The 15,765-nt window shown below is 37.3% G+C and overlaps 1 protein-coding gene across 1 annotated transcript in view; it reads right to left on the bottom strand.

Moving 5' to 3' along the window:
• CCDC102B (coiled-coil domain containing 102B) overlaps positions 1–15,765 on the bottom strand; it is a 198,653-nt gene that overhangs the window by 31,080 nt on the left and 151,808 nt on the right. Inside the window, 1 exon segment of the mRNA XM_043559068.1 lies at positions 9,532–9,648. Coding sequence (XP_043415003.1) covers positions 9,532–9,648 — 117 coding nt within the window.

Genomic DNA, 15,765 nt, shown 5'->3' with positions numbered 1-15,765 from the left:
AAATATTTAAAATATAGGAGAATTTCTAATAATTGAGAGAAATATCCTACTCTATTACAAAATAAATGAATTCAAGAAGAAGTGCAGAGGATACTGAATTTCTTCAGTTAACCCCTGATGGTAGAGTATAATAGGAAAATTGGGCATATCTTTAGGACTCGGGTGACTAGCCACTAGTTTCTTGATATGGTCGTCCTTTTTTTAAAATTTTCTTTTTAATGTTTATTTATTTGAGAGAGAGAGAGAGAGAGAGAGAGAGAGCATGAACAGGGGAGGAGCAGAGAAATAGGGAGACACAGAATCTGAGGTAGGCTCCAGCTCTGAGCTGTCAGCACAGAGCCCGATGTGGGGCTCGAACTCACAAACCATGAGATCATGACCTGAGCCAAAGTTGGTCACTTAACCCACTCAGCCACCCAGGCACCCCTCCCTCTCTGTTATCTTATTTTCCATTTCCTTCCCCTATGTTTATCTGTTGTGCCTCTCAAATTCCACATATGAGTGAAATCATACGGTATTTTTCTTTCTCTGACTTACTTCATACTTAGCATAATACCTTCTAGGTCCATCCATGTTGTTGCAAATGGCAAGATTTCATTCTTTTTCATCACTAAGTAGTATTCCATTGTGTGTGTGTGTGTGTGTGTGTGTGTGTGTGTGTGTGTGTGTGTATCACATCTTCTTTATCCATTCATCAGGTGATGGACATTTGGTCTCTTTCCATACTTTGGCTATTATTGATAGTGCTGCTATAATATTGGGGTGCATGTGCCCCTTCGAACCAGCATTTTGTATCTTTTGGATAAACTTACGGTTGAGAAAACAATCTCAGGTTGTAAATAAATCATCAATCTGATATAGCTGGAAAGCTTTCTGAACTGGCCACCAGGAAAAAACACTGCTCATGGGGTATCTATGCAAAGGAGTTTTAAATACTTTCACCCACTCTGCACAATTCTAAACCTTTTTTGAAGAAAAGTTGTTATTCAAGCCACCTAATACTTTTTGGATAATCATCACAGGCTTTCACCTGTTACCCAATTTTATATTCGTCAGTCTTCTGTAAATGCAAGACAAGTGACAGTTTTGGTCTTGGATAATTGGACTATTTAGATTTGTGTTTGTCTAAATAACCAGAATGCATATCCATGTGTGACAGTTTAATTTTCAGTTTTCCCAGAATATTATTTTTCTCTAATGGCTTACTCATATCAAATTTCTCTTTAGAAATTCTGCTTCCTGAGTTTTGTCAATATAAACCTAGCATGTGCCAGAATACTCAAATCCATATCACTAACAGACTTCTAAATTGACTTGCTTTCAACCATCAGTATCCTGTTTCAAAATTATATAATTATTTCTGATACATGTAGAGTATTCTCAGTAATCGAACTCACTTCGCTACAACATGTAAGTCAGTAAGAGGCATGAGGTACAACAGATTTAAATCAAATTAGATTAGCATCTATTGTGACAATCTTGGAAAATTAAGTTATGATGGCACTGGACTTCTAATTATACAACTCCCTGCCAGTCAAAGGTGATGCTATTTAACGCTGGCTGTAACTAAAATCCCAGGCGTCTCTTCATTTAAAATTTATAACTAGGTCAACTGCCCCAGCATCAGGCAGATCTGCTACATAGTTCCCATACAGCTGAAAACATGCACTTAACTATAATTCTGGATGAATTCTACATCCCTCACTGAAGGCAGTTCTCTAGGGCAGGTTCATTTCCATATAGACAGCAGTCAGTCGATTACTAGACCCATCGCGGTATGTACCATACAATATACACAGAATCAAAGATTGAATTATAATTTAAGAAAACACTTCGAAAATATTTTTTAAGCACAGAATAAAAGCATTTTTATGTTCTTTATATTTTCGCCCACCTCACCATAAAAAAATCTGGGGAAACCTACTTGAGCTGGAAACTGGTCAGTACAGTTATCCTTAAATTCAAACGAGTTTACAGTTGAGAAGAGGAAGAACATACACAACTTGGAAGTTACTAAATGAAATGTAAATGGCAAGGGAGAAAACATGTATTTATCGAGTGCCTAAATGTAATGTACAATTTTAGTACTTTACATATACAGATGAATTAATCCTTTAGAAAAGTTGTTAAACACTATTTTGCAGATAATCAGACAGACTCAGAAACCCTATGTAATTGCTAGAAGGTCAGACAGCAAGGTATTACCAGGATAACAATTATAACCAAGGTCTCTTGGATACCAAAAATGGAAATAAAATTAGGAATGCATATTTTCAGACGAGTATGTGGAAAAGGTGGAACTTGTCATCCATACTGAAAGAGATCAGAATTTGCTTATTGAATTTTTGAGATAATTGTAGATCCTTAGGCAGCTGTAAGAAATAATTAAGATAAATTCCATGTGCCCTCGCCCCAGTTTTCTCCAATGGTGTCATTTTGCAACTGCATAGTACAGTATCATAATCAGATAGCGACAATTATGTAGTCTATATTTTGACTATATAGGCCATTTCCATCACAAGAATGCATTATGTTGCCATTTTGTACACACACTCCCTCCTTCTCATTATCCCCTAATCTCTGGCAATCACAAATCTCTTCATTTCTAAAATTCTGTCATTTCAGTAATGTTATAACAATGAAATCACAGACTACGTTGTTGACAGGATCGGCATTTTTTCCCTTAACATACTTCTTCGGAGATTCATCCAGATTGCTGCATAGTCAAGAGTTAATTCCATTTTATTCCTGAGGAGTATTCCAAGGTATGGGTGTATGGCTTGTTTCATTTTTTTTTTTACGCACAGAACGTTACAGACAACAATTCCAAGCTTTGGCATTGACTAATAAAATTAAAGATTCACATACAGGTTGTGAGTGAGTATATGTTTTCATTTCTCCGACAGAAGTGCTCAGGAGCGCAACTGTTTGGTGACATAGTAGGTGCTGTGTGGGAATCTACCAAACTGTTTTCCGATGCGTCTGTATCATTTACGTTGCCTCTAGCAACAAAGTCTGGCCCAGGAGCTCTCCAACTCCACCAGCGTTGCCTTCGTCACTATTTCTTCTTTCAGCCACTGTCAAAGGTGTGTGATTGTACCTCATCATGGTTTTTGCTCGCGCTTCCCTGATGGCTAATGTGTTGAACATTTTTCATGTGCTTACTTGCTGAAGACAAATTCTTAGTCTTCCTTCACTGAGGACGTCCTGAAGGATACTTACACTGAGTACAGCATTTTGAGTTGACAGGTGTAGAACTTGGTCAATCGTATGCCACTTCCTTTTGGCTTTTGTGGTTTCTGATGAGATATTTACTGTCACCCAGGTTATCTTTTTTTTCCCCCTGTAGGTCAGGTGTAATTTCCTTCTAGGTGCTATGAAGATTACTTTTTCCTAATCTTCCATAAATTCGACTGATGTTTCTTGATGTGGGTATTCTTGAGTTTACGCTGTTTGGGGATTACTATGCTTTTAAACTATAGATCTGACTCTTATCCTAAGATCTGGAAAATTTTCGCCCATTATTTATTTGAGTTCTCTTCAGCCCCACCCTTACTTCTTCTCTTATACTGGCTTCCAAAGGCAGAAGAATACGATCTTTTGTTACCACCTCAACCCATCTCAACCCGTTAGCAAAGGCTCTATTTTTTTTCTGTATTGAATAATTTCTTTTTTTTTTTTTTTAAATTTTTTTTTCAACGTTTATTTATTTTTGGGACAGAGAGAGACAGAGCATGAACGGGGGAGGGGCAGAGAGAGAGGGAGACACAGAATCGGAAACAGGCTCCAGGCTCTGAGCCATCAGCCCAGAGCCTGACGCGGGGCTCGAACTCCCAGACCGCGAGATCGTGACCTGGCTGAAGTCGGATGCTTAACCGACTGCGCCACCCAGGCGCCCCTGTATTGAATAATTTCTAATGTTCTGTCTTCAAGGTCATTGATTCCTTCCTCTGTCCCTTCCATTCATATTTTTTTTAAAAAATAGTTATTGTTTTTCATTCTAACTTTTCTATTTGTTTCTTCTTTGTATTTTCTGTATCTCTGAGACATTTTCTTTCCTGAGAATTGCCATTGTTTTTGTCATTTGTTCCAAGCACATTCACAATTTGTTCTTTAAGCACCTTTACGTTAGTCATTTTAAAATCCTCACCAGTAATTTAAAAAGCTCCACCATTTTGGTGTTGGCATCTACGGATTATCTTCTTTTGTTCACTTTGAGATATTTTTGGTCTTAACGTGATGAATAGTTTTCGACTGTATCCTGGATATTCTGGGTACTGTGTGAAGAGACTCTAAATCTTACGTAAACATTCTGTTTTATCTGGGTTCCTGTTACACCATTCTGGAGGGGAAGGGTACAGCTCTGCCTTATTACTTCCAGGTGAATAGAGAAGTTCCATTTCCTCACTAAACCTCCTTTGACACCTAGTCGGGGGTGCTCTTGGTTAAAGCTGGGTGACAGTGAGAGTTCCAGCCACCCACCAGACCTCCCTAACTGGGGGAGGATGGGTGTGGGAGTACAGGCTCCCGACATGTTTCCCACCGGCACCCCTGGGGGCTGTGGGCCTCACCGCTGTCTAACAGAGATACAAGTCCTGGCTCCTGTTCAGCGTTCTCTGCCCCCACTTCAGAAGGGAGGGACGGGTACCTCTTTTGTGGCCTAGCAAGGGTGGTGGTCCAAGCTCCCCACTCAACTTTGCTAACAGGGGCTGAGATGGGGCACCCTTTTTTTTTCTGTGATATTTATTTGGCTGGATTCAAATGGTTATCTAAAACATTCTGTCTTGATAAACTGACATTCCCTAGTCGTTTGGCTCGAGTGAGAATATTTTGGTTGCGTGTTTCTGTTTCGTTTTCAGTTTTGTTATCTGTACTGTTGGTGTTTCTAGGTTGCTGCCTTCTTAAGTTCCAATTCTGGGATACATGCAGCAAAAAGAAAATCCAGGAAACCCCCTGCCATATCATTTTGTAAGTTCTAGTTACCTAGGTGGTATGCCTCTTCCCTTCAACTTTGTGAATCTTCTTGTGCTTACTTTAAGTATCATGGTTAGAGTTTTTAGTTGCATTTATTGGGATAAATAGGGGAAAGTATGTCTATTTCATCTTTCCAAAGTGAAAGAGAAATGGGATGTAAATGTGTGGTTGGAGAGAAAAGAACAATTCACAAATAAGAAATAAGAAAATAACGTATCAAAATTCCTACAAATTTGAAACTGAAACGTTGGTGATACATATTTTTTAGAATAATATAAAACAGCTATTTTCCCTTGGATGAACGTGCATCCCAAAAAAATGTTGGCCTAAAAATAATTGTAAAAAGGAGTGTTTCCTGATTATGAGATTGCTTTCAAGCAGCAACCGGATTGTAGAAAGAAATAGTGACTTCTTGACTCAAAATGCTAGTTAATTTCCACTCTAAGCAAAATTTTAATTGGGGCACCTGGGTGGCTCTGTCAGTTTAGCATCAGATTCTTGATTTTGTTTCAGGTCATGATCTCAACATTCATGAGATCGAGCCCTGTGTGTGTGGAGCCTGCTTGGGATTCTCTGTCCCTCTCCCTCTGCCCCTTTCCTCCATGCACATGCATTCTCAATCTCTCTCTCTCTCTCTCTTTCTCTCTCAAAATAATAAATAAGTAAAGTTAAAACATATTTGTTTCATTTCCAGTTTGAGGGGCCTTGATCTTAAATATGGAGAAAAAATTAAATGTATTTGTTATGCATATGCATTTATTGAGAACGACTGATTTATCCAGTCACTTTGTGCTCAGAGAATTCACCTCCTTACACATTGGCCAGAAGAGCCAATTATGTAAATACTCTGGGGCCTTTTTGTCAACACTCCATTTTGAGCTTCTTTGACCAAATTTCTACAATGAGAAGCTTACTTCTGAAAAAATTGGGCAGTTCAAAAAATAACTAGAACACCCTGGTCAAGTGAAAGCAATACTATTATCAAATTGGTGAGTCTGTTAGTAACAGTGTTAAAAGTTGTCCATCATCAATGGGGGTCATCAATATTAAAAAATTGTGATGTTTGATATGAAAATACTACATTTTCCCCCAATTCGAACAATATTGTTTGAAAATCTGTTAGGTTTCTCCAGTAAACTCACAGGTGACAGACCAGGTCCGCAATGCCGAATACCAACTGCTAGCATTTGGTTTCTAGATTAAAAGTCATTAGCTACGTGGCCTTGGTAAGTGGCCTAACTTGCTGACAGCTTGAATCTGAGTGTGCACCTCTGAAAAACTGGAACTAAATGACAACATAGGTAAAAAATTATTTCAACAATGTTTGGGGTGATTTTGTAACCTAAACCAAACAAACCTAAGCCTGTTTCCTTTAAAAGTAGACAAGGATATATAGAGATCATAAAACAAAAAATTTCATTTAAAAAAGTATGCTAACTATACTGGAATTAAAATTTTAAAAACTTAATAAAGTTGAAATTAAAAAAGAACATATAGATCAAAAGAGGGTTAAAATATTAAGTATTAAATGAGATCTTATAATTCACTGGTCCAGCACAATACATATGACATTTTTGAAGTTATCAGTAAATGGTAGCTATTATAATAAATACTGTATCAGCAAAAATGAGCAAACAACCAGAACTTTATGTTTAGATAAGAAAAATACAAATTAAAATGATATTTTTTGCCTATCAGTTATGAAAAATTAAAAATAACAATATATACTGTTGGCTATAGAATAATGAAATGAGCACACTTTATACTCTGCAGGTGAGTGAGAATGTGAATTGATATAATTTTTTCTAAAGGACAACTTGGCAATGTGTATAAAATATTTAAAAAATAAACATTCTCTTCACTAAGCCATACCATTTCTAGGAATTTACCCTAAGCCATTTTTATTTTATTTTATTTTTAATTTTTTAATGTTTATTTATTTTTGAGAGAGAGACAGAGGGCAAGTGGGGGAGGAACAGGGAGAAAGAGGGAGACACAGAACCCCAAGCAGGCTGCAGTCTCCAAGCTGTCAGCACAGAGCCCAACGCGGGGCTCAAACTCACAAACTGCCAGACCATGACCTGAGCCGAAGTCGGACATTCAACCGACTGAGCCACCCAGGCACCCCTACCCTAAGCCATTTTTAAATGTCCAAAGATATATGTGCACATACATACTACAGTATTGATTATATAGCTAAAACACCCAGATTTTTAAAAATAATTTATACTTTAATTAGATTGTGGGAGAGATACAATGGCCTTTATGCCCTTCCCCTTTCCCTCCCCTGCTCATGTTCTGTGTCTCTCACTCTCAAAAATGAATAAATGTTAAACAAAAAATTAAAAAAAAACATATTACACATTATGATATGATTTTAAAGACCTAAACATAGCCAGTGTAAAACGTAAAATGATGCCAACAAAGTGTGGTTATCTGTCTTCTAAGGAAAGAAAGTAGCTTCTATCCTAATTTAAGGCTTAAATGAACACATATACACTCACATACATAACGCACACATCCACATCCACACATAAACATACACACACGGAAGCTGATCGTTTCTATTAAGAATCTGTCTCAATATTTTCTTTCTTTTTTTTTAAGTTTTTAAAATTTATTTTTGAGAAAGAGAGAAAAAGAGAGAGGAGGGGCAGAGAGAGGGACAGAGAGAATCCCAAGCTGGCTCCGTACCATCAGCATGAGCCAGAAGCAGGGTTCCATTCCATGAACCGTGAGGTATGACCTGACCCGAAACCAAGAGTGGGGCACTTAACCAGCTGAGCCACCAGGCACCCCTGTATGGCTTTTTTCTGAACAAAGCTTTCTTTCTGTATTCAATTGAATTGCATATACCACTCAAGTGCACAGAGTAAAAGACACAGCCGATTCATGTCTTTGCTTTCAGCTTGCAATACTTTACCACGAAGTTTTAAATCATAACATCATTTATCATAGTACTTGAATGTCTTGTGGAAGATTACCTTCATCTGGGTAAAAAGTCTGTATCACATTTGGGTTGTATAGATATGAAATAGCTGACAGGTCACATGGTCACAATAGGTCACATGGCTAATAAATGAGTCTCAGAACTTTTCGCTAAGTCAAACTAAAAAAGCTGTGTATCAGAGATCCTATATTGCAATGGCTCCCAGTGCATCTGAAAATGATGATATAAGATCATGCCCTCAACCTTTGAGGAGATTTACAATAAACAGCCAGACGTGTCTTTTTCTGTTTTTGTCTCTAACTGCTAAGTAAGCTTTTATACATGTTGTACAAAAGCTTAATCTAAGATGCTTCTCAGATCTCAAAGCCAAGAAAGTAGTGTTTCTCCTGATGGTTTGATTCCTCTTAGAAAACAGCCATCATGCAAACCACCATGTTTCCCCTTGGACCTAGCTGGTAGGAAGAATTGTTCTCAACACATCAGCCTTTCTCATCATGGATCTCTCCATTTGTCTTCGCCTTTCCCAACACCCCTTTCTGACTTGGGGCAGAGGTGGGAAGGGACAGCACTGATGCAAGCAGGAAGAGCTATTTCTCCTGAACGACTTAGTGGTAACTCCCCAAGTTAAGGCACACTGCCTCCAACAAGTTTTCCTTTGCAGTGTGTGATCTTTTCAAAAATCCTGTATGATAACCTTCATTCTTCTTATTTCCATTATTTTACTCTGTAAACTGAGACCTGGAGAGGCAGAAGGAGTTGTCCAGAATAAAGTGATCAGCGATGGAGCCGCTTCCAGCTCCAAAATCTATGATTTATTCATTTTCTGCTATCTGTTCATCTGATGGAAAATATACTGGGGTGTGAGTTTTATAAAGAAGAAGCCATCAAACACAAATCTTCTTCCCAGCCTACTTTTCTTGAATTGTTCCTACACTTAGTCATCCAAGACATTCTTCCAGAATTATGATACAAAATAAGTAATTTATGATTCCTCACTTTCAGTGCACTAACGCAATTTTCTATGCAGTGAAAATATTCAGTCCCCTAAACAATTCCTCCTTTGTTAACATGACATAGAAAAAACAGAGTTTACAATCTGTGAAAAGTCTTTTGGTGTTGGTCGCGGTAGAAGTGTTGAAAATAAACGTTTCCACCATTTCCCTTGGCACACCGAAGAAATGAAGGCACTACCGAAAGCGAGGTCACCTGCCTGTCTCGCACGTTGCTAGCTGCCAAAGGCTACGTTAATGCCACTACATGCAACACATTTTGTGTGTCGCTGGTCCTGATGATAACTTAACCCATTAGACCCAGCAGCCGACTGAACTTTTAATAAGTATTTACTCACAGTTAGAATCGTATGGCCTAGAAATGTTTTTTAACCAAATATTCTGTCTTTATAAAAGTCAGGTAATTCCAATCTAGCGATGAGCCAGTATCATCCCGCAGCATTTTTAAACCACATACAAACTGATTATATTTTTATTTTTGGCAGCATTATTCTTCATAAAGTAACCAAAGATGCCCCAATTATACTTCTTAAAATAGTATATCACCTAATAAAATCAAGTATATTTTGGTATTATAATCCTTATCCAATACCTTACCTCAGCTCTTAACTCATAGATCACTCTATCCTTGCCGGTTTGAGATTTTGATTCTTCTTTTATATCTCCCGATATTTCTTTCATTTCATTTTCATGTTGACCAGGAATAATGTTAAACTGAAAACAAAAACAAAAACAAAAACAAAAACAAAACCAGAAGTTAGAATTATAATCACAGGAGGCTCCAAAGGCTGGCTCCAGGATAATCCACATTAGTCCTTCATTTTACTTTTAGTTTAGTTTTTGTTTGTTTGTTTTCTATGTGGATTCTGGCAGGTTTTACCATTGCTGTGATAATTAATGTAGTTAAATCATTTATTTCCTTACTTGTACTTGAAAAATTTTAAGTTGTTCAAAAACAAATCAGCAAAGCTTTAGCAATCTAAACTAATCATTTGACAATTGGGCAAAACTTGGTTACCTCACATACTCCTGATAATTGACCAACTGGATTCTAAATGAATACAATTAACACTGATTTAACAGTCTTGGATATTTGTAACACAGTACCCTTTGTGACTCTACTTAATGTCTATTTTCTATGAAGTCTAAAGAGTACATAGATTACAACAGAGACAAACTTGGGCGGTGGAAAAAATACATCTATATAACGCTCGAATTAGGAAAGACATATTTATAAATGATGCCAATAAAATGCAATATGGAACTCCTACAGAAAAACAGGGTAAAGAGTGGCATATCCAGATAATGTAAGATTATTCAGCACTAAAATGAAATGAGCACTCAAGCCATGAGAAGGCATGGCGGAAACTTAAATGCATATTACGGAGTGAAAGAAGCCAATCTGAAAAGGTTACTTACCGTATAATTCTAATTATGTGACAGTCTAAAAAAGGAAAAAGTATGGAGACAGTGTAAAATGAGTGGTTTTCAGGGTTGTGGGTAGGAAGGGATGAACAGGTGGAGCACAGAGATTTTTAGGGCAATGAAACTATTTAGTATGACCCTGGTAGACACATATCATTATGCATTTGTCTAAACCCAGAGAATGTACAACACCGAGAATACATCCTAAGGTAAACTATGGACTTGGGTGATAGTGATGTGTCAATATAGGTTCATCATTTGGAACAAATGTACCACCCTGGTGGAGGACACTGATAATGGGGGGGACGGTATGCTTAAGTGGACACAGGGAGCCTATGGCAAATGTACGTACATTCCATTCAATTATGCTGTGAACCTAAAACCGCTCTAAAAAATAGCCTATAAAGTGAAACACAGGAAGGTGAGAAAAATCCTGTAAATACATAGTAAATTTTCTCCATAGCTGTTCTTATAGTTTTCAACAGAAACACAAAATTTGGTAAATCTATAAAATGTGTAATATACATATAACATTGTTTTATTAACTTACATTTTCCCCTAAAATATGTAGTAAATGTTTTCAGAATTTATATTATATAATTTGTGTGCAGTCCCACTATAAGTTAGAAAATAAAAGCAAACATTATACTACCTATTTAAAATTAAAAATAACATTACTCATAACATTAAGTATGTATTAGTCTCTAGGAACTGAACTTGATATATATTTCCTTAGTTAATGCTAGAGTAATCCTATGTGTTAGGTATTATTATTATCCTTAAAGAAAAATAAACCATACTTTTGCTAGGCTTAAGCAACTTTCCCAAACTCACAAAGCTAGTAATGGAAGAAGGAAAGATAAGAATGTTCTTGCTAAATTCATTACCAGAGTGCTTAATCATAAACCGGTACTACATCTATAATTATAAAGCTGGAAGCCACTGGAATAGTTTACTGAAAGGCAAAAAGTTTATAGACACATACTAAAAACGAACTACAGTGGAGTTAGGGGGCTGATTTGCCGAGTACAGAGAAGCTCCATGTTCAGAGTTAATAACGTGGAGGATACACCACGGAAGGCAAATGTGGAACAGGACACAATGCCACGGAGTTCAGTACAAGTCTGTCTAGGCACGTTTCACCTCACATTCGTGTAAATAAACAATGTGGTATTAATCTCTGGCCAAAATAAAAATAAAATAAGTCACTTTGCTAAAGAAAATAATGAATTGCGAGGGTTGAATCAAAGCAACAGTTTCTGGCTTCAGTTCACCAAAGTAAAATCCAACTCATTCTGGTCACTGAATGCCCTTAGTGTAACTTCTGAAATCTTGACCATTAATTCTCAGCGAATTACATCAATCAATAAGCCTTCTCGTTGTCAACCGAACTTCCAATCAACTTTGCCACTCAAAGGAGAGAGGAGGCAGGAAAATAAATTTTCATACACAACAGTATAGGAAGTCCCCACTAATTACCTAAAATAATTCCATTTTCATTTTTCATTGACAATGGAAAATCAAGGATCTCTGGACATACGAAGAAACCAAGAACATGAAAAAAAAATATCTAAGATTATAAAACAAAATGTCTGACAGAAAAAAAAGATAAATGGTATACTTTAAGATATGAAAGTAAATGTTATTAAAAATATAATCACTATCTTTGGGGAAAATGAATATTATACTGCACTCATAAATCAAGAACAGAGCAATTTCAAAATTTCAAAGAAAAAAGAACAATAAAAGAAAGCTTTTTAAATGTGTCTAGTAATCCTATCCTTTAGAAGACTTTATGAGACAAGTTAGTGTCTCAAGGCTCAGTTCTTGGACCTGTGGTCTTGACGCATTTACGCCTTTGGATAGCTGATGTGCACCCATAGCCCTGCATACTAGTCAGAATTCTGACAATCTCCAAATTGTTCTATCCTGTAGGTCTCCTCTGAACTTTGGACCCACGTGTCCAACTTCCTACTTGTCACTTCCGTAGGTATCCAAAACTTAACACATTGCAAAGACAAATTAAGAATTTCCCTAAAACAGGTGTCTCTTCCAGACTTTGCTATCTCAGTAAGGATCAACTCCATCTTTCCCTTTGATCAGGCCAAAAATATTGGATTTATTTCTAACTCTTTTCTTTCTCCGACGTGTCATATCCAAAGTAAAAAGTAAAATAAAAATAATTCAATTTTGCCTTCAAAATATATAATAAATCCAACCACTTCTTGACCTGCACCACTACTGCCCTGATCAACACCACCATGGTCTCTCACATCAGTTATTTTAATAGCTGCCACGATCTTTGCTTCTTCAAGTAGCTCTGTAGTTCCCCTTCCAAAACAGCAATCAAATAAAGCATTTTACTTTTTTTTTTAAATTTTTTTTTCAACGTTTATTTATTTTGGGGACAGAGAGAGACAGAGCATGAACGGGGGAGGGTCAGAGAGAGAGGGAGACACAGAATCGGAAACTGGCTCCAGGCTCTGAGCCATCAGCCCAGAGCCTGACGCGGGGCTCGAACTCCCGGACCGGGAGATCGTGACCTGGCTGAAGTCGGACGCTTAACCGACTGCGCCACCCAGGCGCCCCAAATAAAGCATTTTAAAAGTAACGCAGGTCACGTAACTCTGCCGCTCAAATTTTTCCTGTGGCTTCCCAATCCATTCAGAGTGTAAGTCAAAGTCCTTACCATCTGCCTGGTCCTGTAACCTCCAAACCTCATCTCCTACTCCTAGCCTGTATTCTGTTGGTCACTCTGACTTCTCACTGTTCCTACACACTCCAGGCTCGAAACAGCAAAAACTAAATAAATTAAATTAAATTAAATTAAATTAAATTAAATTAAATTAAAGAAAGAAAGATGAAAACAGTAAACAAAATATTGTACAGTGAAGGCAATTAAGACAATATAACAAGAAAAAAAAAGCCTGATGGCCAGATTAATAAAACTATACTCCTCCTTATGAAAACTTGAGTTATTATGATCCTTTTAAAATTATACTCTGAACTCAAAATTACCTTAATTTTGCCACTTATTCACCTTCAGGTTCAGATTAATGGAGGCATAAGTAAAATCTAATTAGGAGCTGAAAAGTTGAAAGCTGTGGATGTATAGATGGTAAAGATTATTATTTGGAAGAATTATGAATGCCACCCACAAGTGATCTATCACATTACTTCAATTGAAAGTGATAGAAATAGAAGGTACCTCAAAAAGTGAATGAGTCAGCATTAGAAAGCATTTTCTAAGTTCACGTCCTTTTATTTAATATTTATTTAAGTATAGTCTCTTGTTAAGACTCCTTTTCTGAAACTGCACCATAAGATAATTCCAAAATTCCTCTTTAAAATTCCTCCTTTCATACTGCAGTATTTGTGAAAGGTTAAACCAGGCAACTTGTCATCTCTCTGGCTTCAGAAATATCTGCCATAATTTGCTTCTGGAAAATCAGCAACATTATATGTAAATATTTATTCTAGTACATTCAAATTAGCATGGAGTGGAATGTCTTTTTGAAGATAATTCTGGAAAACAAGAATATTGTATAACATATAAATAAAAATATTTTCTTAGTTATTCAGATCAAGTGGGAAAAGAAAATCTCATTTCAAAAGGGCACAAAAATATAATCTAACACACCCTGTTATTTTGATTCTGCCTCACAATTTTACCCTTCAGAATAATCTAAAACAACTAGGTAGTTATTGCTTATTCCAAAGATCTGGCCTTTGTGAGATATTGCATTCAATATTTATGTCCATATTATTAATAATACAACATAATTCAATCTCTTCAAATACCAAATCCACCATTTCTCCCCTAACTCTCAACAAACGATCTTGCAGCTTCATTCATGGAGAAATAGAAAAGCTATGCACAGGAAAGATCTTCAACCTCTTGTAACATAATCTACAAATTTGCATGCATCTGTACAAATCTTTTCTTCTTTCCTCTTGTCAAAGAACTTAAATACCCTTCCTTCCTAGAGTTAAAAACTAATCATTCCATTTGTAGTCAGGATTTAGTACCTTTGGAGTACTTGGAAAACTCATTCTAAGAACTGTACCTCTCCTGGATTTTCAAGATCTCTTAGTTTCTCTTGCATCAATATTTAATAGCGTAATAGTTTCCATTTAGGTTTGAAAGGGAAATATGAGAGACCAAGTGTAGAAGACCGCCCCACACCTCCCTCTTTCCCCATCTCTTTTCTGGTTTTGAACTGTCCATTCCAGCTCTTTGTTTCCTCTTACCTTCAACTGTCATGCAAGAGCTGCTTGCCCTCACGGTTTGGTTTCCACATGTTCCCCTCTGACTCATTTCCTCCATTGGCTTTTGCTGCCCCCATTCTCAACACTTTCCATTATACAATATTCAGCCTGTCCTTAACTTGAATCTTTGGCAGAATTTGATACTGTTAACAATGTCTTTGTTCAAGTACTCTTTTCCTCTGGTTCATGGGAAGAAAGGTTTTTTTTCTTATTTTAATGTTTTATTTATTTTTGAGGGAGAGACACAGAGTGTAAGCAGGGGAGGGGCAGAGAGAGAGAGACACACAGAATCTGAAGCAGGCTCCAGGCTCTGAGCTATCAGCACAGAGCCCGACATAGCGCTCGAACCCACGGACCGCGAGATCACGACCTGAGCCGAAGTTGGACGCTTAACCGACTGAGGCACCCAGGAGCCCCAGGAAAGGTTTTTCCCTGCTCTCATCCTTCCCAGACATTCTGACTTAGGGGCAGTTTCCCTTCCTCTGTCTGCCTTACCTAGTGCTAGTCCTCCAAACTCTCTTTTGCTTCATTCAATACATCAACCTTGGGGATCCCATTTCCTTCCATGGTTTCAACCACCATCTCGCTATGATTATTCACATTTGTTTCCTGCACTAATAAATCCAAAATCTCACCAAATATTTCTACCTCAAGCTCAATATATTCAGTATTGAATCCATTGTCCTTTCCTCTCAAGTTTCTCTTCTTCATGATATGCCTTCTTTGGTGGATGGCCACCCCACAGATAAGGTCAGCAATCTGTAACTTCTCCTCTCTAACCCCCTAGCATCCTCTAGCATTTCCAACATTCACTTAATCACTAAGTTTGAAGAGAGCATCACAATTTCTTTCACTTGTATATTTATGAACTCTTTGCATCCCCCACTAAACTTAGGACACCTGATAATTTCTTTCTGGATTACCATGACAGATTCATAATAGTTTCCTCATCAGCCATGCCCCCAAATCTCTTCTTCACACTGAAGTTTGAATTATTTTTTAAAAAATGTTTACTTATTGATTTTGAGAGAGAGAGAGAGAGAGAGAGAGAGAGAGAGAGAGTGAGAGTATGGGAGGGGCAAAGAGAAAGGGAGAGAAAGAGTCCAAAGCAGGCTTCATGCTTTCAGCACAGAGCCC

Source organism: Prionailurus bengalensis, chromosome D3 (genome assembly GCF_016509475.1).
Source record: "Prionailurus bengalensis isolate Pbe53 chromosome D3, Fcat_Pben_1.1_paternal_pri, whole genome shotgun sequence".
NCBI lineage: Eukaryota > Metazoa > Chordata > Mammalia > Carnivora > Felidae > Prionailurus > Prionailurus bengalensis.
This window is presented reverse-complemented; position numbering and strand designations above follow the sequence as displayed.